Genomic DNA, 26,131 nt, shown 5'->3' on the forward strand with positions numbered 1-26,131 from the left:
ATACATCCAGGACATTTGTGCAATTTTAAGACATTACTGAAAAAGTATTTGTTTTGTAAGATGAAATATGGGGATTCAAGCTTTAATATATTTGTAGGCGCTGGTCACTGAAATGTTTTGTTTGTTAGATTTGTTAATTGTATATGATGTGATAATATTATGCATGTACGTTTTGAAACCTGATTTGTAAAAAGCGGGATATAAATCAATAAACTATAAATGAATGATAACAGGAATTAACAGAGCCTTGGGAACTGAGTGGTGGCAGGAGGACAGCAAGAATCATTTGCCCAAAAGGAACAGACTAGTGTTTATCTCCTGCAGCTGGTTTTACTTTGCTTAGGGGAACCAATCACACAAGATGGGCGATAGCTGCCATGTACTATGGTAACTGCTGTTGGTAGTGACACACAGAAAAGACGGGGAGACTGGCCAGCAGAGGAAAGGGAAAGAACCGTGAACAGGGAAAAGAGACCAGCACAGGTGAACTGTAGGACAGAGGAGAGAGAAGGGAAGGGGATAGAAGAAAAGTGGAAAGGATACAGCAGAAAGAACCAGAGGGGTGAAAAGAGAAGTGATTGGATTTACAGGGTCATAAAAAAAAGTTTTCCTGCCCCAATTTATTTTCCTGTTATTGCATATGTGTTGCACCAAATGGTTTCTAATCTTTTTTTTTTTTTTTTTTGGGGGGGGGGGAAATAATTTTTATTGATAGAGCAGCCAACAGCAATACAAGAATTAGAGGAAACAAAATGAAATCTTAGAATAAAGGAATCTGAATAAAAAAACATAACAGTTTTTGATTAATACTTCAATTATTTAAGGAACAAAAGTTATTCAACAGCCATATCACTTGTGTGTGTGATCTGGGCATGCTTCTGTTACAGGCTTTGAACACACATTGAGCATATACTGTAGGCGGAGGGAAAACAGAATTAGCGCCCTACTCACTGGCGTGTAGTATTCCATGATGGGGTAGTGCAGTTTGCTCCCTTTGCTGGTTCTTCCAGTCAGAAAACAAGATTGACAGATGTCCACATTGAACTGCTTCAGGCTCCGGTATCTGGGGATAATGGGGCAGAAAAATAAGACAACTAACTTCTCATCTCCTCTCCTTAGATGTGGCTGTTTTGCTAGACTCAGGAGTGGTACAAGGAATTGTTCTTAGTCCATATAGTAGTCAAAAACAATAGAAGAATGACCAAAAGCATGGGAGACGCATAGAGGAACATTACTACACTGTTCCCTCAGTATTCGCAGTTTCAGCAATCCCGATTTTGATTATTCATGGTTTTTAGCTTGCTGGCTCCTCCCCCAAATTACATCAGCTTGCATAGAGAAATCGCTGATTCCCAGCATTTTCTTCTTCAGGAACAGGCCAGGTCTCCCACCATGTTATGCACAGTTTCACCATATTCACGATGGTTTTTAATAGAAAACAGTGAATAACATATGAACAAGTTATTTGCAGTTTTTCTGTATTTGCGGTTCTGTTAATCCCCTATCACAGCGATTACAGAAGGAGAAGTGTATAAGAGATTGAGAAGGCTCTGATGTATTCCCTTTCTAAAACACCTACATAACATTGGGGGGGCCTGAGATGGAGATGCAGGAAGTACAGCAATAATTTTGATTTTACAATCTTTTATCTTTTTATTTCTTGAATATCCTAGATATCCAACCAGGAGGGATGAAATGTAAATTTTATGCTAGAATGGGAGCAGAACTGTAGCAAGGCATAAGCAAGCAAGGTGACCACCCTGGTTGTCAAGCCCCTGGGTCATCATGCTTTTCTTGCATGTGAGTTTGCAAACACATGGAAAAAAAGCAATGCAGTGGCAAAAGCAACCCTTGCACATGAGCAACCTGAGTGCAGGAGAAGCAGGTTGTTAACTAGGGAAGTCAGGGCTCAAATCCAGTTTTTTTACATGGATATTCCCCGCAACACTGAAGTCACCTCCCCCCATCCCCAATTATCTCAGGCACAAATTTAGATTGTAAGCCCTCTGGGGTAGGACTACATCCACTGCACCTAAATTGTAATTTACCTTGAACTTGATTTGGAAATGTGAGTAATTTTAATCTAAAAACTCTAAAAATCTAGAATAGTAAAGTCCTGTTTCATGGACCAAATGAATCTGTGCCAATAGCAGTGATGCTCCTCTGTTGTTAATTTGAGTCAGGAAGTGAGGTTGCCTAAGTCACGACCATCTGCACTGAGGCCTCTCACTGCAATATGACATACTAACTGTCCAGTGTTGTGCCTGAATACACAATGGAGAATGATTATGGGGACAAATTTGTCCCCGTCCCTGCAGGAACTCAATTTCCCCGTTCCGTCCCTGTAGTTTTGTTTCTGTCCCTGCCTCATTCCTGTAAGCTCTGCCTTAACCGCACAAGCCTTGAACACTTATGATTTTAAAGTGTTTGAGGCTTGTGCAGATGAAGGTGCAACCTGTAGGAATGGGGCAGGGACAGGAAAAGAACTCGCGGGGACGGGACAGGAAAATGAGTTCCCGCGGGGCTGGGGGAAAATTTGTCCCTGTGTCATTCTCTAATACACAGTGACTTGTGTTCAGCTATTTTCCATACCTGAAGCCTTTGATGGGACACTGTTTGCAGACAGAGCACTTAGTTTGGTGCTTGACCTGCTCAGCAATGGTGACTCGATGAAGGACAGGCAGCCACACCATAGACTGTGGCTCAAGACTCACCCACTCCAAGAATTGGGCAGCCTCAACTGAGACTGTACCATCACCCTAAGGGGGAAAACAAAGACAAAACAAGGCCTGAAACTCAATTCAGACAAAAACAAGAGCCAAGAAATCTGAAACACATGTCCGATACAAAATGCCGAACACCTGGCATCCAATGCACTGGTCTGGACTCCACTGATAGAAGGAACCATTGATTCTCCTGGTAGTTCTGATTGTGAGCTTCCCATATATAATTTGTGTTTCTTGTTTAGTAAAGGCCTTAACGCCATGATCATGCAATTTGACATGAGTTCTGCCTTCGACTTGGTAGACCAGGTGGACTCCTTGGTTAGAAAGAGTTTTCACACCCTCTGGAAGCTTCGGTCCATTAGAGCATACTTTGATGTTTCATCATTTAGAATTCTGGTGCAATCCCTTATACTGAGCCAACTTGATTACTGTAACATCGCCTATTTGGCAATTTCCCAGAAGAATATGCGGCGATTGCAACTGGTGCAAAACGCGGCGGTCAGGCTACTTTGTGGATTGAAGAAGTTTGATCATGTAACACCTTCCTACCAACTTCTACACTGGCTGCCGATGGAGGCCTGTGTGAAGTTCAAGTTTGGATGTTTTTGCTTTAAGGTACTATATGGTTTAGCCCCTAAATATATAACTGACCTTTACTCTTTCACAACCAACAGACATAAAAGAAGCTCACATCTGAATTTTGTTTCCCCACTGGTTAGAGGATGTAAATTTAAAAGTCATCATCAACATCTTTTCTCACATCAAGCAGCATTATGGGGTAAAGATCTGGAACAACTGCTTATGCATACTACTTATGGGGAATTTAGGAAACACCTAAAAACATATCTGTTCTTGAAGTATTTAGATAACTGACCTATACAATCTTAGTCCACAACAACTGATCTCCAGAAGTGTTAATCACTAACCCTTAACTTTGTTAATTCTACTCAATCTGTAACATCTTTTAATCATTGTAAATCGCATAGAACTTCATGGTCCTGCAGTATATAAACTGTTATTATTATTATATAGCATCTCATAATAGATATAACATCAACCCCAAAAATGATTTTAAGTCATGTACAGTAACTACTTACAAAACGGAAGCAGCTACGGACGCTAGGTTCCACATTGCTGCCTCCAAATGCTGCTACTTCCCCTAGCTGGCGAGGAATTTGAATGGCTTCATGTAGTAGAGTACTGAGGTGCCTCTGATCACAAACACCATTGGAGCTGCTGACTTGGCCAAAGAGGTCTGTGGAAATCAGAGTGGCCAGATATCCACCACAGGAACAGGAAGGGTGAATGAGGGAATGGGAGAAGGGAGAGGGAGGTAGAGAGACAGAGAAATGGGAGAAGGGAGAAGGGAGAAGGGAGAGGGAGGTAGAAAGACAGAGAAATGGGAGAAGGGAGAAATGGGAGAAGGGAGAGGGAGGTAGACAGACAGAGAAATAAAGATGAGGATGAATGTAGGAGAGGGATGGTATATGGAAGAGAGAGAGAGAAAAAGAAGGATGAGGGAGGGAGAGATAATAAGTGACAGAGAGAAAGAAAAGACAAAAAGGAGGGGGAAAGAGCAACATTAAAACAAAGTACAAACTGTTAAACAACTTGAGATCAGAAAAAATGTTTTAGCCATTTATACTAGTGGTATTCAGCCTATGACTTAGAAATCCTTTGCAGCTCCTTAGTCTGCTCAGTGCCTTCCCCAACATGCATTTGCATTTCAAAATCTCATGCAGCCCATGAGATCCAATACTGAAATCTGAGAGCTGGGAAGGAGATGGTATTTAGTGTGATTCTTTGAGACATAGATGCTGCTGAAGTAGCCCAGAGAATGGGAAATTTCAAGGTACATTACAGTGGCATAACAAAGGGGGGGAGGGGTAGGTAGGCAGTCATCAAGGAGTGCTCCAGTCCAGAGCCCAGGCCCTCCATGCTGCAGCCTGAAAACTTTGAGCCACCAGTAGTGTTAATGAACTGAACATGCTGCTCTGCCTGGAAGCTTTCCTGCTGCAACATCCTAACTCTACGGGGACAGGAAGTTGAAGTAGAGGAAAAGCTTCTGGGCTGCCTGAGACAGCAAGTTCATCTCATTAACGCTGCCAGTGGCTGACAGAGAGAGAGGGGTAAGAGAAATGTCACACCCAGTTGGAGGGAGAGATGGAGGGGTAAAGGAAAAAGCTACCAAATAGCAAGGAAGGAATAAGGACCACCAGGGAAGGGAGAGGAGAGAGAGAAGCCAGACCATGGGAGAGGGAGAGAAGGGAAGCAGAGAAGGCCAAACTACAGGGGGAGGAGAGACAGATGGAAGGAGACAGAGATTCCAGTCTATGGGGTAGGAGCTGGGAAGAATAGAGAAGGGTAAGGAGAAAGAGATGTCAGACTACGAGGGAGGGAGGGAAGAGAAGAGAAGCAGAGGAGAGAAGAGAGATGCCAGAGCATGGGGTAGGGTGGGATGGGATGGAGTTGAGAGGGAAAGAAAGAAAGCAGAGGAGAAAAATGCCAGAGCATGGAAAGGGGAAGAAGAAGGGAGGGAGAGATGGAAGGAAACAGGCATGCCAGACCATTAGGTAGGAACAGGAAAGAGAAGGGTGAGGAGAGAGAGAGAGAGAGAGAGAGAGAGAGAGAGAGAGAGACGCCAGACCACGGGGGATAAGGGATAGATGGAGAGGAGATGTCATTACTTGGGGGAGGAGATATGGAAAGGAAGATGCCAGACCATGGGTTAGGGTGTGGTGAGGAAGGAAGGAAGGAAAGTAGAAAAGAGACATGCCAGAGTATGGGAGGAGGGGGGGAGACAGAAAAAGGAGAGATAAAAATGGAGAGAGGGGTGAAACTGGAATTAATCATATAAAAAGGAGAGAGGGGGGCACAGGCTAGATGGAAGGGGTAGGGTAGATAGTTTATGGAAGGGACAAAGAAAGAGGGTAGATGCCATATGGAAGGGGGGAAAGGGCAGACAGTTAATGGAAGGGGCAGTGAAAGAGGGCAGACGCTGGATGGAAGGAAAAGAATGAAGAGAAAAGCAGAAAAGCAGAAACCAGAGATAACAAAGGTAGAAAAAAAAATTATTTTTCTACTCTTTTTTTCTCTTGCTTTAGGTTAGGATAAAGTAATATTGAGGCTGTGTTGATAAACATTTATAAATAGAAAATGGAAATAAGGTGATATTTTTATTAGACTAATTTTAATATTTTTTTTTTACTAACTTTCAGACACCATAACCCCCTTCCTCAGGTCAGGACAGGATCCCGTAACTGCAGTATACTGTACTGACCTGAAGAAGGTGGCTTTGGCATCTGAAAACTAATTGAAAAATGTACTAGTCCAATAAAATGATATTATCTTATTTTCCATCTTTTGTTTTATTTCTATTTGTTAATTTATAAAGTGGTGATTGTTATTTATCTTTTTCCCCCCAAAACTTACATATGCTATCTTTATATTTTGCACATTATTAGGGGGCATGTGTCACTGTTTCTGTAGTGTTGCACTGTATGCAGAGTCTAGCTTCTTGGCAGTTCAGTTTAACATTTGTCTACATATTTCTAATTTTGGTTTGTAATTACTTATTCTATTCTGGATGAGGGTTTTCTGTTAGCATTGACTGTGCAGGATTGATCTGTACTAATCTGACTTGTTCAGTTTTACAATCAGTGTACTGATGTTCTAGTGCTCACTGTAGTGTTTCAGATGCTGCCATTTCCTAATTACACCCTTGTTGTGTGACTCTTGGATTATTACTAAAAATAATTTTTTCATATAAAGGAGGGAGATGTTTTTTTTTAAATAATCTTTATTCATTTTAAAATAATTTCAATAAGTGAAGAATAATAAATAAAACATGTACACTATAGACATCACTTAAAATATTACAAGATTCTTACAGACCAATAACCCTCCCACCCAAATTATTCTTTATCATTCAAGAATCTATAGATCTATCATAATTCCATAATGCACTACATATTTTAAACATAAGATGTTATAAAATGATTGGCCCTGGGTGGCAAATATACTAGATACGCCACTAGCATTACAGCTTAGGTAACTCAGAAAAACAGTCACATGAAGGCACTACTGCTGGCTGTTCAACATGATGGAGCCAAGTAATAAGGAATACTAAAATTGATGCACCTTTGTACATGTGTTTTAGCAGAGCTTTTTGTGCATTAGTTGTCATGATTTAATAAAACTTTTAACTCAGAAAAAAGGTGCATTAAAAATGTGTGTTAAAATTAGTGCATCTTCATGCAAATACCATTTAAATGAGGGCTTAATTAACTTATTCCCCAATACAGATAAATGCATTAAGGCTCTAAAAGCTTAACTCATGTTTGTGTAACCCCTGAAATTGAACTGCTGAATGAGAGGCGGAGTCAATTTAACTGATATATCTGGTGTTGTGCCAACATGGTTTCTGGCCTGGGTTTCCTGGGTATGGGAATCCTGGACTTGGGTTTAGAATAGATCACTGCACCTAGAAACCCCAGATTCTAAGACCATTGCACAGCACCATAGACTAATAGTGGCCCCAGAAATGTGAGTTAACTTCACCCCTGACCTGAGATTTAAATTTCCAAACCTAAAAAAAAATGGGCTAAGCATCTGAATGAAGGACCCCCAAGTCGGACAGATTCTTCCCAGGTACACCCAAGTCAGAGGGACTCTGCTTGGGAACCCTTCTACCTCCAGCTGACTAATTACCTCTACCCACCTAATTACCCCTTTCCATTCACTAACTGGATTAGTGAAGGGGTGCTGGATAGTTAGGTGAGCAGTAGAATAGTGAATGGAAGGGAATGATTAGGAGATTGGGAAGCAATTTCGTGGTCAGGGACTGAATCACTGGATAGATGTGGGATGATCAAGTGGATGGAGTTCCCAGGGCACAGCTCCTCTGACTTAGGGGTAGATCTAGGCTGGACTAGAGTGTCTCTAACTTTTTAAATTAAATGGTTAGAAACTAATCCCCTCTTTTACTAAGCCGAGGTAAAGGTTTCTATCCCTGCCCGGAGCGCTAAATATTCCGACGCTGCTCATAGAATTCCGACATTCGTAGAAATTCTATGAGAGTTGGAGCAGCTTCAGAGCATTTAGTGCTCCGGGCCGTGGTAAAAACCTCTACCGCAGCTTAGTAAAAGAGGGCCTGAGTTAGACTTAACTTCCGAAGTAAAAAAAAAGTAACAAAATTTAGGAAGTTTAATGTAAATAGGTGTAATTAGATTTAGCAAACTTTTTACTCACATTTGTGCACATTTATTAACTTTTTTTTAACTCACCATGCATTTGCATGCTGTTTATGTATGCATTGTGAATTAACTTTTTTAAATGCAAGAATTACAAAAAGGCATGCTAAATTTTATTGTACTCTGGTAAGATCTCATTTGGAGTATGTGTACAGTTCTAGAGACCATACCTTTAAATAGATGTACACTTCTCCCTCAATATTTGTGGGGGTTAGGGGCAGAGCCAGCCCGCAAATATTGAAAATTCATGAATAACTTTTGGGCCAGCTCTGACTCACCCCCGCCTTCCCCCCGGCATCCTGGACATTTTTTTAATGAAACGCTGCATCCCAGACCTCCCTGGGGCTTACCTGGTGGTCTAGCGGGCTTTCGGGGCAGGAGCAATCTTCCTACACTCCTGCCCCGTGCAGATCACTTACACAAAATGGCTGCAGGAAGTTCCCGTTGTAGTCTTGAGAGACTTCGGGAATTCACGACAGTCATTTCCAATTGGCGAACTGCACGGGGCAGGAGCGTAGGAAGTTTGCTCCTGCCCCGAAAGCACGCTAAACCACCAGGTAAGGTCGGGATGCCGGGGGGAAGGCGGGAGGGAGGCGGGAATGAGTCAGAGCTGGACGAGAAGTTATTTGCAGTTTTTCACACTTCGCGGTCTGGCTCTGCCCTATCCCCCGCAAATATTGAAGGAGAAGTATACTCTCAAATGGCCACCTTCCTCAAAATATCATTTCGCTAGTTAGCTCTGTTCCTTCTTTGAGATCTTATTCCCTTGGTCCCTTTCCTTTAGTTCTAATATACTGTAGTCCTTATATTCTTTGGTGTTTATACCATTTTGTAATAAAAGGTATGCAAATTAAATTCTGACTATTATCAAGTATGCTGTCTTTTTTATTGCATTCTTTATTGATCAAGCCATATTATATTAACCCTTAATGTGCATCAGTAAGATACCTGCATGGATTTCTGAGAAGGACTTGTACAGGACTGTCCTGCGGGTTTATTTATTTATTCAATCTGTTTTCTATCTCGCTGTCCCCAAAGAGCTCAGAATGGGTTACAGGTTGAACATACATAAAAGACAGTTAACAGGTTTGCTATAATTACAGTATAGTTTATGATACAAGTTTTTTTTATTCTAAATTGTTATATACTAGGGGGGTCTAATACCAATATACTTGATATACAGTTTATAGGTTGCAGTTTGTCAAACTTATCCTTACAGCAAGTTTAAGCTCTTTAGAATGCCTAGGACATGTGCATGAGCTCAGTGAGACTCTCTTGGGTAACATCTACTGGGCCCTATCCTTAGCATCATCCTTTGCTCTTCCTGTTAGCCAACTCATACCCAGATTCCTTTCAATTCTACTCCTTAACTCACACTGAAATTTCTCTTTCACCTCCGTGCCGCACAGACACATGATGCCAGTCTTGAAAGAGAGAGCCCGCACCTTCCCACTCCGGCCACTATGAGGAAGAAACAGACAAGAGGTAAAGTATTTGACAAGGACTTTCACTAAATGAAAGCTCTAAATAAGCCACCTGAGATTCTAGGGTTACCATATAGCTCCAGAAAAAAGGAGGATGGTTTGAGAGATCCAGGTTTTACAATGGAAGTAAAATCTGGATGTCTCAATCCCGTCCTGTCCCCGCGAATTATTTTCTTGTCCCTGCCCCATTCCTGCAAGCTGCATCCTCATCTGCAGATGGAGGGGGGGGAATGAAATGGGTTAGAAGGAGGGGGGGTTGGGGAGAGAGGGGGAAAGGGAAGGAATTATGGTTTATAATATAAAATGATTGAATATTATTTGATAATATGAATTATATGGAATGGAATTATTAAATATGTGAATTTAAAAAAAAAAAAAATCAGAAGTGTTTAAGGCTTGTGCGGTTAAGGCAGAGCTCACAGGAATGAACAAGGGACAGCAATAAAACTCATGGGGATGGGATGGAAAAATTGAGTTCCTGCAGGGATGGGGACAAATTTGTCCCTGTGTCATTCTCTACTGCCTAACTTTCTTGCAACAGCTCCATCACACTGCCAACTGTCACCTCCCACAAAAATTAATCCACCCCCCATACACACATACTTGAGCCATCACCCAGCAAACTGCCCCTGAAATTTCCCCACAACTCTACAAATGCACATATCCCACACATCCACCTCACATCCAAAACAGAGATACATTACACACCACAGACAATTCAGGCTCACACCCAGACAATGCAAGTACAAACAGATGTGAACACTTGTGCAAACACACACATGCACGCACAGAGGGGTTGGAAAGAAATCCCATGAGCTTTGCCCTGTATGCTTCCTAACGTTAAACATGGGAGTGTTCTTGTACATTGAAAAGTCAAATAAAACTGCATCGTTTGTACAGAAAAATGTCTGAGATTTTAGAAGACTGCTACTTTCACCCTCTTGTATGTGACCAAATGGCTCTCTCTCAAAAAAGTTTTCTGGCGTTCCTTTTCATATCAACACAAAACATTTTGCACAATGCCCAATCTATACTGGTAGTGCCCATAAAAGAGTGGCTCTGTGCTCTGATCCTCAAAGCAGCTCTGTGTTCAGGTTTCCAAAATTAGTATTCATAATACTCGTATAATTTAGAAGGCTGCACATGCTTACCACTCCACCTGCTGGAGACTGAGAAAAGACTGATTTTATGAGGGACTGAACAGTCCACTTGTACTGTAAGAATTCTGTGTGTTCTCAGTTTCCACCTGCTGGCAGAGGAGCATAAACCCATCTGTCTGTGCCGGTCTGGAGGGATGATAAAGAATATATATTTGTGCATGTATTGTTTAGACTGAACATCAGACCTCTTGGGGGTGGTGGGAGGGGGCATGATAAGGAACAAATTGCACAACCTCATCCATAAACATAAGTTGTTTGACCCCAGCTTGCCACATTCTTGAAGAGAATGTGAAACTTTGGGGTGGGGCGTGTGGAGTTTTCTCTCTTGTATGGTACTATAGACCAAGCTACCATTGTTAATGCAGAGAACCATGTACCTTTCACAGACATCACCACGGTATGGGACTGTGTGGAGTGTTTTGCTTTGTACTGAGCTCCAGGCAACTAGCTGCAGAATTTCAGCACAGCTTAATCCAATCCTGGTTTTATCTCATTGCATGTAGGCCAATTTAGGGTGGGCCTGAATTCAAAAAGGGTGGGCCCGTAATTTCATCTTCCCCCTCCCTCCATCAAACAGAAAGAAATACTTAAGCTGGCAGGAATCTGCAAGCCCCGTCAGTCAAAGACCTCCCTGCAGAAACACTTATGCCCTGTACAGTTGATGGCAGTGTTCCCAAGCTAGCTGCACAGGGCATAAGTGTTTCTGCCCTGGCAGGAGGATCCCTGCTAGTCACAACAACAGAGCACTGATTTTGGAGCCTGAGTCCAAAGTGGGTAGGCCCTGGCCCATCCAGGCCCCACCCATGGCTACACCACAAGGTCGTGCTATTCAGATTTCCCTATTTCAGTCAATTCCAGTACCTGAGAACACATTGTGAGGTAAAATCAAGACTAGATTAGTCTGTAATGAACATCTGGGTCCAGTCATCAACCATGAGTCCTCTACCTTGCTTCTGCAGCTTGTTAGAGAGTGCATACCTGTCAAATACATTGAGGAGCCAGTTGAGGCTCATGTCCACACAGAGGGGAATGTTGACTAAGACCCCCCTCTCCTCCTCCAGTTTCTCATACATCGTCGTGAGGCAGTGAATGACCTCCACCACATCCATCACATGCTCGCTTGGCTGCAGGTCATGCTCAGCAAACACCTCCGAGGCCATGGTGAGAGACACCAGGTCCACTGAGGTAGAAGGTGCAGATCATAAGGGAGATAATGAAGAGAACAGTCTGATGAGTTAAGTGGACAGATCTCCTCTCATTTGCTATATTACTCTGGACGCTAACAGGTGCTGCTAGAGAAATAGCATAGTCTACCTTCATTCCACTTCCAAATGCAAGTACCATGAATCAAACTAGTTGTCAGGACATGCTTGTGTACTGTTTTGTGAGGAAATCTCTGTCCCACAAACACTAAACATTGCTGTTATTAAAGGGCTAGTCCTGGATCTCTTGCAAGGCTGGACAAGAGAGTGAGGAAAATTAGGGTTACCATATGGCTCCAGAAAAAGGAAGATAGATTGAGACATCCAGGTTTTACTTCCATTACTTTCAATATAAGTAAAACCCGGATGTCTCAATCCATCCTCCTTTTTCTGGAGCCATATGGTAACCCTTTGTCCATCAGAGTTACCATAAAACCTTTGTAATAAAGAACTGGAAGAAGGAACTCTGAGGTCTCTATGATGTACTGGTTTGAACTTACTAATCTCTAAACTCACATGGAAAGAATGGCACTGTAAGCTCTGTATCGTTGCTCCAAGGAAAACCCAATAAAGAAAGTTAAAAGAAAAAAGATTCATATCTGGAAGGATTCTCAAAAGCCATTACAGCAATGGGGAATCTGTTGCTGCAGCTAGTGGGGACTTCAAAGATTCCTTTGGAAAAGATCTGTAAGCCTCATCTCACAGGGCTGCTGATGCTGATTCCACATTTCTCTGGAGCCTCTTAGCTCTGTCTGTGTCCAGCTCATTCGTTTACATCGAGTGTGATTTGTAATCAGCGATCAGACCCCTGATGAGGATATAATCCAGCCGAAACACGGACCGAGTTGGGTTTGCACCATATGTTTGCCTAATTACAATTGTTTCATCATGTGCACACTGACTTTATGCACCACATATTTATTTATTTATTCCAAAAGAGCCCAGAATGGGGTACAAGTTTGCAAACATAATATAAGTTAGCAATACGATAGTTGGAGTAAGGACTTCAAATAAGGATAAGACATACAATATAATATAGGCACAGTATATGTTAGCAATAAGATAGCTGGAGTGAGGACTTGAAGCTAATTGCATTCTTGAATTATATGCATTATTATATTGTTTTATATAATATGTGGTTTTATGGCTCTTACCCCCTCTTTTACTAACGCATAGCGCGGGTTTTAGCGCCGACAGTGGTGGTAACTGCTCTGATGCTCATAGGAATGAGCGTCTCTGGTTTTAAATATTTCAATAATTTTTTCCTGTATCATCCAGAGACCTGTTAACTATACTGTCTCAACAACCAATTAACTACCAGCCTTGGATGGATACTGCAGGATCTGAGTGGAAGATGAGGCAGAGAATAGGAGTCAACTACAGAACCTTATCCTCAGGACAGTAAAGCAGGGTGGCAAAGGAAGTTTTGAAGAATTCAAATGTTTCTTACAGCGAAGAGCCTTCTGTACCCGGCGCAACTTCATGGCTGTCCGATATGCAGAAAACTTAATATTATTCAGGTCAGCTGCAAAAAACAAAACACAAGAAACAAGAAATACATTACTACCTTCATATCCAGGAAGAGAGACAGAATAACAAGAGATTAGGTTCTTACCTTGATAATATATTTTCCAGTAGATAGGGATGGTATGCTGAACCATAGGGTTTATACATCTGTGCTCGTGAGCATACTGCAGAAGATGTCAATCACAGCTTTTCAACTTCTCCTCCTTCTCCATGGTCTCTGCTGCCCCCTTCAGTTCATAGCAAAGCAGGTGACAGCCCTATAGAAGAAGACAGGAGAAGGAGAGGTGTCTGATCTGCTCAGATGAATTTAAAACAATCACTGAATAAACAGTAATGTAGTTAAAACATTAACAAACATCTGAGAGGAACAATGAATGTAAGAAAATATAAGTTAAACAAGAAATATAATCAGCTTGAACATGTATGAAGCTCAACTATTCCTCCTTTGTAATCCTAAACAGTCTTTGCCGCAACCAATGTACAGTATGCAGAGGATATAGCTCTATGAATCCATGTAGAGATGGTGGTCTTGGAAGCTGATCTGCCTTGTTTCACCTGATTGGTTAACACAAAAAGATGATCTGAGAGACGAAACTCATTAATCATCTCCAGATAACGCAATAGAACTCTCCTGATGTCCAAGACCTTTAAGGCTTTGTCTTTCTTCTTGGACCCTGTGGGGTGAAATATTGGCAACCTAACCTCTTGGTTGACATGAAATGCCAACACGATCTTTGGTAAGAAGGGAACCGTACACAATGTTATGCTTCCGTGATCCTGAGAAACAGCTCTCTGCACAACAGTGCCTGAAATTCTGAGACTCTCCTGGCAGATGTAATTGTCATAGAGAAGACTGCTTTGACTAATAGATTCATGATGGAGGCTTCCTTCTAAGATTATATTAAGATTTCAGGATGGAAACGGGTCTCGAATTGGCTGACAAATTGGGCAACAGAATAATAATGGGTGATTTCAATTACCACGTTTTATTCTGAAGAATGAGTCAGTTTACAATACCATTTATCCTTTTCTTTTTTTTTAATTCTTTATTTATAATTTTAACATTTGACAATCTTTACAAGTCAAACAAGAAAAAATACAGTGTAGAATGAAAAGTAAAACACTAAATTATTTAAGAGGTATCTCCTTATTACAAAGTATAGTTAGTTCTCTATGTATCTTGGGTACGTAGTAACTGAAATAAAACATAGGAAATTAAATAACAAGGAAATTAAAGAGGGGGCCTGAATGCTCATGAACAATTCTTTCCTGAGCTATCTTGAAAACAGTAGGACTCATGTGGTAGATACCAATTGCTCTCTAGCCGAAATAAATCTAGACAACTGCTGCGGTTATCTCTATATGTCAACACGCACTTACATCTTAGAACAAAAGTTGCCCCTAACTGAACTGCCTGAGGCCTCAAAATGAGGAACTGTTTCCTTCTCTTCTGGGTAGGCCGAGAAACATCTGGATACATTCTTATAATATTTGTCAAAAAAGGTACATCCTTATATTTGAAAAACATCTTAAGCATCCATACCCTTTCAAGTCAATGTGGCAGAAACCTGAGCCTCAGTAGCCGACCTCTCCAGGAAATTGGTCAAAACCAAGCTATCACTAGATACGTTCTTCTGATTAGGATTTTGAGATTTAACTCTCGTAGAAAGGTAATATATTTTTGAGAGAGGTGGGTATCAGGTTTCTGGCACTTTTAGAATTTCACTCACAATACCTTTTAAACATTGCTAAGGCAGTTATAGGATGAACTTTAGGAAAATTGATAATCTGGAGATTACATCTCCTAATAAAGTCTTCCACCATTTCTTGTTTAAAGTGCAAACTAGCACGGTCCTTAGTCCAAGTTAGAGCTTGTACTTCCAAGGTTTTTATCTTAATCTCAAAGTCACTCGTTTTACTTTCTAAACGTGTTACCTTGGTCTTAAGTTCCATATTCTCTGAAAGCACTGTAGTACACCGCATGGAAAGTAGCTGAATTTGGTTCCTGAGAGAAGTTTGCATATTTGATATAGCATCCCTTATCGATTCCATTGTGAAGATCTTAGGCCTCTGTAAGGGAACAACTTCAGCTCCAGAGCTCCTTGCAGCACCCAGTGTACCAGGAACCGCCTCAGATACAGAAGAAACTTCATGAACATGTAGTGTTCTCATCACCAACTGGAAAGATGTTAATAACTTCTATTGCCCCCTTTTAGAGTTGGTCCTCCCGCTTCTTGGGGTCAGCAATAGAGATTCTCGGGCTGGCACGTCTAAAAAAGACTTTCCCGTCGCACCGGGACAGCTGGGCGGACTTCACTCTTTGGAGGATAGAGTGACGCCCTCAAGGGAGAGATCTCACAACTCATTTTACATGTTCTCTCATGCCATGGATACCTCCAACCGTTGCGTTTTTGAGCTGTGCTTCACGAAGGCATCCATCGTGCCAGTTTGCAAAGCATTTTCATTCAGGATCACCCGGACTTTTGACTTTCTCCTTACCATCTGGTAAGTAGGAAAAAATTCTCATTACAGGCACATGGCGTCTCCGGGAAAGCATCAGGCCGCTGGATCCCCTAGCCCAGTGACAGTACTGTCTCTTTAAACTTTCAGTCACAAGCACACATCCACCTACAGAACCAGCAATAATAATATTGGGAGAAAAAGGCCTCAGATCTGCTTCATGGGCCCAATAAACTCCAATAGTTCTTTTCATGACTTTTCTAATTCTGCCTAGGCACCAAAGCCTAGAGGATCTTTTAAAGCCGTGATGTTCTCAAAGTTCAGAAATGTATACAATAGCACTGCACAGGTTATCCACTGCACCACCAAACAACAGTAATGGATATTAAAGTTCACTTAGCTGCTGTAATGATAAGCCATGCTCCGATGATCATTCAATGGTTCTTTCCCGCAGTGTCTTTTTTCCCAAGCCGCAAGCCAATTCTTCAGAAACACCTGCAGAGATCTTAGGTTTTCAAAGGTGATGATGTGGAGGAACTGAAAGAAACCTCGGTGAATCTGGAAGATGTACTAAGCCAAAATCGACAAATTAAAAAGTTATAAATCACCTGGACCAGATGGTATACATCCCAGGGTACTAAAAGAGCTTAAAAATGAAATTGCTGACCTGCTGTTAGTGATCTGTAATCTGTCACTAAAATCGTCTGTAATACCTGAAGATTGGAGGTTGGCCAACATTATGACAATTTTTAAAAAGGGGTCCAGGAGAGATCCAGGAAACTACAGATGGGTAAGCCTGACTTCAGTGCCAGGCAAAATGGTGGAAACAATTATAAAAAATAAAATTGTGGCACACGTAGACAAACTTGATTTAATGGGACAGTCAGCATGGGTTCAGCCGAGGGAAATCTTGCCTCACCAATTTGCTTGACTTCTTTGAAGGTGTGAATAAACATATGGATAAAGGTGAGTACAGATGGATAACCCCTATGGTTCAGCATACCATCCCTATTGCACTGAAATGAGCACTTAGTTCACAGGCCTCTGAAATATGCACAAATCAAACGATGTGGAGTCACTGTAAGCTCCTTCACAGAGAGAAATGCTGCTGTATGTGAGTATCTGTTTTTGTGTTTATGTGCATCTTTCTATGAATGTGTCTATCTGCTGGTAAAACCCTAAGGCCTAAAGGCAGGGGTTTTTTTTCCCCAGAAACAGGAGCAAACCTGCCAAGTCTCTTGCTTTCAGATGTTTACATGGCATTTCAATATTAATGACCTTATTTGCATGGCTGGATTAGAGAATGAGCGATTGTGCACAAAATCTAGGGGTCAGTCGTTTTGTGCATCGGGTCGGCAAATCTGATCGTTGCTAAACCAGTTGCTTTTTTGGATCGCTAAAAGCGATCACTTTTTTTTGTGCATCAGGAAACCATGTTAGAGTATCAATCGCTCTACTAGTTCACATGGCATTTCAATATTAATGAGCTTATTTGCATGGTCAGATCAGAGAATGAGTGATCATGCAGAAAGCCATGCGATGAGCCGTTTTCTGCATGAGGTCAGTAAAGGCAATCATCGCTAAACCCATTGTATCACAAACTGTGTGCCGTAACACACTGGTGAGGAGGAGAGTCGTCCATACTGCCTGACACCCTACAGGAACTGCCTCTCGCAGTAAGACGCGCATCCTGTAGGAAATCAGCCGGTACAGCTGACTCTCCTCCTGGACGGTGTTTCTCCTCTTCTCCCTGCACCCCTGGATCCCTGTAACAGCGGGGTCACGGCCAGATGGGCCTCCGCACATGCGATGATGTCATGCATGCGCATGACATCATCGCACTGACTTCTGGGTGCCTTCTGGCTGGGGCACTGGATTTAGTGTGCCATCGGCTGGGCAGGATTAACCAATAGGCCAAGTAGGCATGTGCCTAGGGCCCGAAATGGTCAGGGGGGCCCGATGAAGGAGGGCATCAACATTGTTTTTTCCAAACAGCGATGGGCCCCTCTAGCATCAATCGGCAATGCGGCCCCCCTCCCCCCCCATCGACGGAAAGTAAGACAAGCAAACAACGCGGGTAAGAAAGGCAACGGGAACTATAATTGTGCAAGCGGTGCTGCTTGCCCAAAGCTTCCCTCTGACACAGCTTCATGTTTCCCCTGGGCGCATGGTAGGGTGGGGCGGGGCAGGGGGCCCAGTATACTTGTGTGCCTAGGGGCCCTCGACGAATTAATCCTGCCCTGGCCGTTGGCCGGAAAAGATTGCGAGACACTGGCTAAACCAGCCAAAAATGGTTTAGCAACGATCGCTGACTTTAGTGCATCTGACCTGAGGCAGTAGCTCCAACCACTGTGTCACACACTCCCCAAAACTCCCACACACTCTCCATTGCATTCACTAAGAAAAGCAAGACTACACGTTTCTGCATGTAATGCAGTATACCCAGGACTGGATCAACTCTGTCATGAATCTGCAGCCAATTGGCTGACATATACATCTGAATCTGACTGTTCACTCGTGCATCTATAGCAGTAGCTCCCAAACCTATCCTGGGAGAACCCCAGCCAGTCAGATTTTCAGAATATCTGCAATGAATATTCATGAGTTAGATCTGCATGCAATAAAGAATGTGCATACAAATCTAACTCATACACATTCATTGTGGATATATTGAAAATCTGATTGGCTGGGATTCTCCCAGGATAGGTTTGGGAACCATTTTGGAACCTCAATTGCATGCAAATCTAACTCATGAATATCCATTGTGGATATCCTGTAAACCCAATGGAACTAGGAGTGCCCTGAGGACTGGGATGAGAATGGCTGGTCTTTGCATATAGGTGTGCACCCAGGGCTGTTTTAAAGGTATTAAGCACCCTAGACAAACCTTCAGTCTTGTGCCTCTTCCAATTAACTTGTAGGTCCCCTGGCCCACCAACAATCATAATCACCCCTCCCAAAATAATCTTTAAAAAATGTATTATTTGAAAACTGTCCACTCTCACTGCTGGTAGAAGTACCTCCTATTATTTCTTTCAGTATGTGTGGTTGATCCTGCTTAATATTTGGGCCGGCCCTGCACCCATGGCTGTCTAAGCCTGTAACTGAACATATTTATATGCATGCATGTCTGTGTATAATCTGTGAGTAATGACCTGTCTCACCTAATGTTTGGTACAATTCTGTCATCTTGGGATGGTCCCAGCATGTGGTTTGAGCTTGATGGCTAAAGAGGAAGAAAGCAAAATAAAACATAGACTTAATTATATCAGCAAGTATAAGGACAGATATGTATTCATCGCTCCTCCATGAAGAAGAGATCTATCTTCTAATTAGGACTTAATGCTTCTGGAGAGTTTGGATGGAAATAGCAAGGCTAGCTGGATCTTTAAAATGGAATCCAGCCTGTTTGCCTTGCCTCTTCTTTTGTTTTAGCCCTGGACATCCTTTTTTTTTGCCCAATATGATTTTTTAAATATTTACATAATTGTCTAGAATTAAATCTAGAGCACTATTTTCTTTTTCCCTGAGTCTGCTCCTCAGTGGCTCATGTCTTCCATGTGTCAGGATAACTTTTCTGTGGGGTTTGGAGCAGAATCAGCTCAACAGCACTAGATTTTGAGCCATCATGGTGGAAGAGGCCAAGGAAAGGAAACTATCAGACTCCTTTAGGGACATATTTTCACAACACTTAGACACACAAAGTACCATAGAAACCTTTGAAAATGAGCCTCTAAGGGCCAGATATTTGGCCACTGGCGGTCAGTGTTTTTATACTGCTGATAACCACAGGCTGAATTAAGTTCAAATATTCAATGCTGGGCTATGTCCGTGCTCCCAAACTGAATGTCTGGATCAGTGCAGCCAATCAGAAGTTACCTGGGCACTAGCTGACATTCAGACCAGTCTTTTTGCTCTCCTAATTTTATGCACTTACTTAATCAGCAGAAAAAAAATGCCAGCTCTGACCAGGCTTCACCAACAGACTGCCCTGACACTACTTGGAGAGTAATCACAAAAAAGAAACAAGGAACCAAATCCCCACACAAACAAACAAAGCCCAAAAAGTGAGGAAGGAACTGCAAAATACAATAGAAAAAGTGTCCACACCTAAAACTCGAAGAAGAGGAATTACTCTAATCAGTTTTTAATCATGTAAAACAACTTGACCTGACACAGTCCGTGTTTCAGCTCTGACTTACATAGAACAGAAAATAAGTCTATTGTACTCATTTTGGTCTTAGAAGAACAATAAATTATTGATAAATCATCAAAACAACTTTGACATATAAATATTAATGTAAAAATTAAAAAATAAAAAAAAATGAAAATATGATGAACATTTACATAATTAAAAATCAAACAAAAAACATACATTAATAATTAAACATAAAAGTGTGCATATTTTGAAAAAATGTATGCAAATACTGTATATAAGCCATAATAAGATGAAGCCTACCATATAAGTCATTTTCATTTAATGCTGGAAGATATCATTGATTGAGCATGTCATTGTGCTCTGCTGGAAGTGAAGAGCATGTTAGGCCGTAGGATAATGAAATTAAAAGACAATTCAATAGTGCTTCTAGCAAATATGAATATCTGAATGAAAAAACCAAGAATCTATGGCTAAACAGAGGTGTCTGGATGAATAGAATACTTGAGGATGATCAATATTTATTCGTGTCTAAGCGAATTTACACATAATATTAAACGCAACTTCAAAGACTGATCATAGCATTAATAATGAAAACCATGGCATGAAAATTACTGAGATAGTTTAAAAAATACTTTAAAATTCACTTTGAAAAACTTAAATTTGCATTAAAATGGCTTCTAAAAAAAAAAGAAGCAAATGCCGAGCTGAATGATCTAATATAAACATTATATAAAGGCTTATAAAAATGCATATACAGTGGTACCTCGGTTTACGAGTGCACCTGTTTGCGAGTGTTTTGCAAGACGAACAAAACATTTGCAAAATTGGCACCTCAGAAACCGAGCATGGCTCGATTTACGAGCGCCCCCCCCGCAATCCGGCACCCCCCCCGCCACGATCCGGCACCCCCCGCCGCTTCTTACAGTCATCTGGGCACTGGCACCGGCATGTCCTGTGCTTGGTGCCGGTGCCCAAAGACCGTCCTCCTCTTCTGCTGGGCCTTGAGCATCTGAACATGAAGCATGCGCAGATGCTCAAGGCCCAGCAGAAGAGGAGGACGATCTTCGGGCACCGGCACCAAGCACAGGACATGCCGGTGCCGGTGCCCAGATGACTGTAAGAAGCGGCGGGGGGGTGCCCGATCGCGGCAGGGGGGTGCCCAATCGCGGTGGGGGGGGTGCCTGATTGCGTTGGGGGAGTGCCGGATCATGGGGAGAGGGTGCCGGATCGCGGGGGGGGGGCCTTTGGGGGGAGCAATGCTGGTTCTCGGGGGAGGTGGGGGAACGTATCAATGCGAGTTTCCATTATTTCCTATGGGGAAACTCGCATTGATAAACGAGCATTTTGGATTACGAGCATGCTCCTGGAACGAATTATGCTCGTAATCCAAGGTACCACTGTAATATTATTAAGGGCAATTACAAAGACTGAATGTGGTATGTCCCATAGGCACCAGCTCTGTAGGTGCCTGAGCACCCCCAATATTTTTGGGACCTCACGTGACCATCGCCAGCATGAGGTCCATGAATCACTTCCCCTTCTGAACCCGTGCACCTCCCTCCCTTCCTCTCACTTTCCCGCTGCAACTACCAAGGGGGTGCTCTGAGGACCAGTGTCACAAACTTCTTACGGCAGCAGCAGTGTTCACGATTTGCTCCTCTCATCAGCTTTGGACCTTCCTCTCTGCTGGGTCCCACCTACTTCCTGTTTTCATGGGGAGAGTGTGGCGCAGTGGTTAAAGCTACAGCCTCAGCACCCTGAGGTTGTGGGTTCAAACCCATACTGCTCCTTGTGACCCTGGGAAAGTCACTTAATCCCCCCATTGCCCCAGGTATGTTAGATAGATTGTGAGCTCGCCAGGACAGAGAGGTAAAACAGATTGAGTACCTAAATAAATGCATGTAAACCGTTCTGAGCTTCCCTGGGAGAACGATATAGAAAAATGAATAAATAAATAAATTAAGGCAGTACCCAGCAGAAAGGAAGGCCCGAAGCCGACGAAAGCAGTGATTTGTGATCGCTGCATTTATGACCAGGGAGTGGTGAGGAGAGGGAGAGAATTGCTGCACTTGACTGGGGCTAGGGAGGGAGAAGGAAGACCATGGAAGGGAGAGGAGAGAAAGGGGAAGGAAGGAAAGGAGATGCCAGACCAAGGTGGGGAAGGGACAGATGCCAGGGCATGGAGGGAAAGGAAGGAAACAGAGACACTAGGCCAAGGGGAAAGGAGGGAGGGAAGGAAAGGAAGTAGAAAAGATTTCTGGGCATGGAGGGGGATGGAAGAGGAGGGAGAGATGGAAGGGAAGGAAAGAAGAGAGATGGAAGGGCATAGGGGGAAGGAAGGGAAGGAGACAGATGCCTGACCAGGGGGAAAGGAAAGAGAGGAGATGCCAGAGCATGGAGGGGAAGGGAGAGATGAAAGGGAAGGAGAGGAGAGAGATGCCATTGTCAGGGCATGGGGGGAGAGAAGGGAAGGACGGAAAGGAGAAGAGAGAGATGTCAGAGCATAGGAGAGGGGGTGGAGACAGAGAGAGCAAAATGGATAGGCAGTGAAGCTGAAATGAATTATGTACAAAAGAGCAAAGAAACACAGGATAGACAGGTTATGGAAGGGATATAGAAAAAGGAAAGATGCCATATGGAAGGGGGAGAGGGCGGACAGTGGATGGAAAGGGCAGAGAGAGGGCAGACAGTGCATGTCTCAGGGGTCAAATGCACACACCCAATACTAGATCAATTAGCACTGATTGTTCTCTGATTGATACTTCCGCAATCAGTGCTACCCAATCTATATGAACAAGGCGTTGGGAGTATGCATTTGACCTCTGAGGCAGGCATATTGCATGCCGAAACACAGTATACCTTTGTCGATGGACTGAATAAATTTACATTTTGCAAGATTGCATTGATCATCTCTTTCTTTGGGAAATCCATTGTCCCCTCCTATTTCTAGTCTGACTATTGTGTTTGTAATGGGATTGCTTCCTGTTGGACTTTCCTTTGGCTTGACTTGAATGGAAACCAAGCGACACCATAGATAGTATTTAGAGAGTTGGGTAGGTCTCATTCCCTTATCATGTGACTGACTTGAAAGGAAATGAAGGGACAGCAGAGAATGTATTCAGAGTTGAATAGGTCTGTTTCTAGTCAAGTGATCGTTTTAAATAGAAATCAAAGGGCATCAAATAAAGTATTCAGAGTTGCATAGGTCTCCTATAACTACTGTAGAGAAACAGAAATGCTCAATGCTATCACAAAACAAAAGAAAGTAAGGACTGCATAATTCACACTGAATAAAGAAAGCAACAGAGGCCTAGATGTACTAAACAGGGTCAGTAAGACTGCGTGGTCCGATATTTGGCCGATTCCAAAAGAGCGACTGCTGCTCAAACAAGTTTGCAGGGAAATGATTTGAGTGGGGGTTCATCGTAATCTCCGTCCGATCCTGCTGATGAATTGCTGTGAGAGTGACTCTCACACATGCGCAGAGCTGGCAGGAGAAGCCCAAACAGCTGAGAGGCAGGGGAAGCCCCGAAACAGCCTCCTTTCACTCAGCTGTTCAGGGCATGAAACCTTTTTTTTTTTTTTCCAATGGACACAGATGTTGTGCATATTACCCAAGCACAATATCTGTCCCCATTAAAAAAAAGTCATGCCGGCCTCCCTCCTGACCACTGCTACCACATCCCCCCACCACATGTCCCTGAAACACCCCTCCCCCAACAATTACAGCTGTCCCTGCGACAGTGATGCACCCAGAGATACAGGAGGGATGCCCACTCCCTTCTTCCTCAGCAACCTGGTTGTGCATCCGGGACACCTGGGTTGCACCGACACCACTGTTCCCTCTAAGCTGAGCAGGTGTCCTCCAGCTGCATTGCTACCACTAGGGGGTGGAATATTTTCAGTCGCTAAGGACAGGTATGTTCCCTGGAGTCCTGCAGAACTTGCCTGTCCCTCACAATTGAAAAATGTGACAGTAAAACAGCACCCTCTATTGGTGAGACTGTGGGTGGAGGACTCGCCTCAACTCTCCCTCCAGCACTTTCCCACGTTCCTCCCAACCCCCCCCCCCCACACACACACACCCATCCACCCTACATGAAGAACCCCCCTCTTACCACCCCATCAACAACATCAAAAGACAGCCCTGGTGGGCTGGGAGGTCAGCTCAGAACACTCTCAGCTTAACAATCCCCTCAAGCCCCTCCCCCACACCTTATTGTAGAAGCTAGCAATAGGGATGCCCATTCCCTCTTACCAATGGCACGCCTCTTCAAAATGGCAGGCCTTCCCCTTCCCAGTGCATCCTGGGAGGGGCCTTAGGTATCTGGGTCAGTCAGAGTCTTAGGCCCCTCTTGAGTACATCCCAGGATACATTGGGACGGGGAAGGCCCGGCATTTCAAAGAGGCGGGCCTGCTGGCAAGATGGAGTGGGCATCTCTCTTGTCGGCTTCTACAGTGAGGTATGGGGGGAAGGGTTGGGGGTTTCAGTGCTGAACCCTCCCCATCCTACCAGGGATATCTTTTGGGGTCTTGTTGGTGGAGTGATGGGAGGGGTATCTTCATATAGGGTGGGAGGGTGTCAGGGTAAGCGTGGGGGAGTGCCGGGGGGAGAGTCGGGGGGATGTGTCAGAGAGTTTACAGGTGGCCTGGATGCACAACGCAAGGTTGCTGAGGTCGGAGGGAATGGGCATCCCTCATGTCTCTCTGGGTTTATCGCTGTTGCAGAAGCAGCCATCAACGTCTGGGGTTCGGGGACCCGCAGTTGTTGTTGGGGGGGGGGCTTGCTTTTTTTTTTAATGGGGTAGATATTGTGCATGGGTAAGTCACACAGCATCTGTGCCCATTAAAAAAAAAAAGTATGGTATGTTATATTAATTTCTGGGCTGAACTATGGGTAGGACAGGTAAGCGACTTGACCAGTCGCTTTTATTGGATAGCTGTTTTTTGTGTATTGGAAAGCCATGTTAGAGCATGACATTTCAATAATAATGACCTCATTTGCATGGCTGGATTGGAGATTGAACGATCGTGCACAAAACCACTCGGTAAGCTGTTTTGTGCATCAAGCTGGCAAATCCGATTGTCATTAAAACAGCGACAATCATTGCTGTCATTAGTGCATCTGCGCCAGAAAGTCCAGAGATTAAGTCTGAGGGTAAGCAGAATATCTAAATACTGGACAAAGAAAGGACAGTGCTCAGAAGATGTGTGTAACAGAATAGGAGATATCCAGCTGCTATGCAGGCAGAAGGCATGAGAGTTCTCATAAGATATGTGGATGCAGTAAGGGGTATCTTGTGTGAGAAGTGGGAGTACAGAGAAAGCACACAACCTCCTAGACCTACAGAGGATAACTTTAAAAAAATGCATTTATCAGCTTGAACGTTGATATAACAGGATAAAAAGAATGTTCAAAAATTTGCCCTCCCTCTTGTGAGCAGGGGGGTGGAATCTGTTTTGTTTGTGAGAGAGAAATGGTGTGGTAACTGTATTAGTCCACTTTTTAAGGTAATATATAGAAATAAATAGAAATAAAACAAAACAAAATGAATAAAGGTGATACCTTTTTTATTGGACTAACTCAGGGCTCCTTTTACAAAACCGCGGTAGAGGTTTCTACTGCGGGCCAGCGAAGTAAATGCTCTGTGATTTTTATAAACGCCATTGTAACCCTATTGATTAATTATTACTATGCAACTGGTTTTATCTAAGTATTAGGTACGTTATCTTGTAACCCGTTCTGAGCTCTCTGGGGAGGACGGGATTTATTTATTTATTTAAAAATTTATATAATAATAATAACTTTATTCTTATATACCGCCAACAATCTTGCGACTTCTAGGCGGTACCGCATACAACTATGTGGTTTCCATATCACATATATAAAATCTTGTTTCCTAACTATTATCACATATAATATAGACATGTCTAAACAACATCATTAATCGTCCCTGTTAAAACAGGGATAGAGCGCATATTCAATCAATTCAGAAATATAAACAAGCTTTAATCATACATTGCTGTAAAAAAATTTCTAAAAGGTGATTATCAACTGAATTATACCTTAGCATAAGAAAGCATTGGCAAATAATTGAGTTTTCAGCATTTTCTTAAAATTCATCCTCTCCACACAAAACCGCAGGATATCAGGCAAGGCA

The 26,131-nt window shown here is 42.9% G+C and overlaps 1 protein-coding gene across 2 annotated transcripts in view; it reads right to left on the bottom strand.

Annotated features, from left to right (window-relative positions):
• The window catches only part of DRP2 (dystrophin related protein 2), a 105,861-nt gene that overhangs the window by 35,355 nt on the left and 44,375 nt on the right, over nt 1-26,131 (bottom strand). For both annotated transcript variants that reach the window (XM_033943948.1, XM_033943949.1), the window contains 7 exons: nt 18,976-19,037; nt 13,275-13,349; nt 11,601-11,802; nt 9,354-9,439; nt 3,824-3,981; nt 2,593-2,759; nt 952-1,063 (listed from right to left, as the gene is read on the bottom strand). In XM_033943948.1, coding sequence (XP_033799839.1) covers nt 952-1,063; nt 2,593-2,759; nt 3,824-3,981; nt 9,354-9,439; nt 11,601-11,802; nt 13,275-13,349; nt 18,976-19,037 — 862 coding nt within the window. The remainder of the gene's footprint in view (nt 1-951; nt 1,064-2,592; nt 2,760-3,823; nt 3,982-9,353; nt 9,440-11,600; nt 11,803-13,274; nt 13,350-18,975; nt 19,038-26,131) is intronic.

The sequence above is a fragment of the Geotrypetes seraphini genome, chromosome 5 (genome assembly GCF_902459505.1).
Source record: "Geotrypetes seraphini chromosome 5, aGeoSer1.1, whole genome shotgun sequence".
Classification (NCBI taxonomy): domain Eukaryota; kingdom Metazoa; phylum Chordata; class Amphibia; order Gymnophiona; family Dermophiidae; genus Geotrypetes; species Geotrypetes seraphini.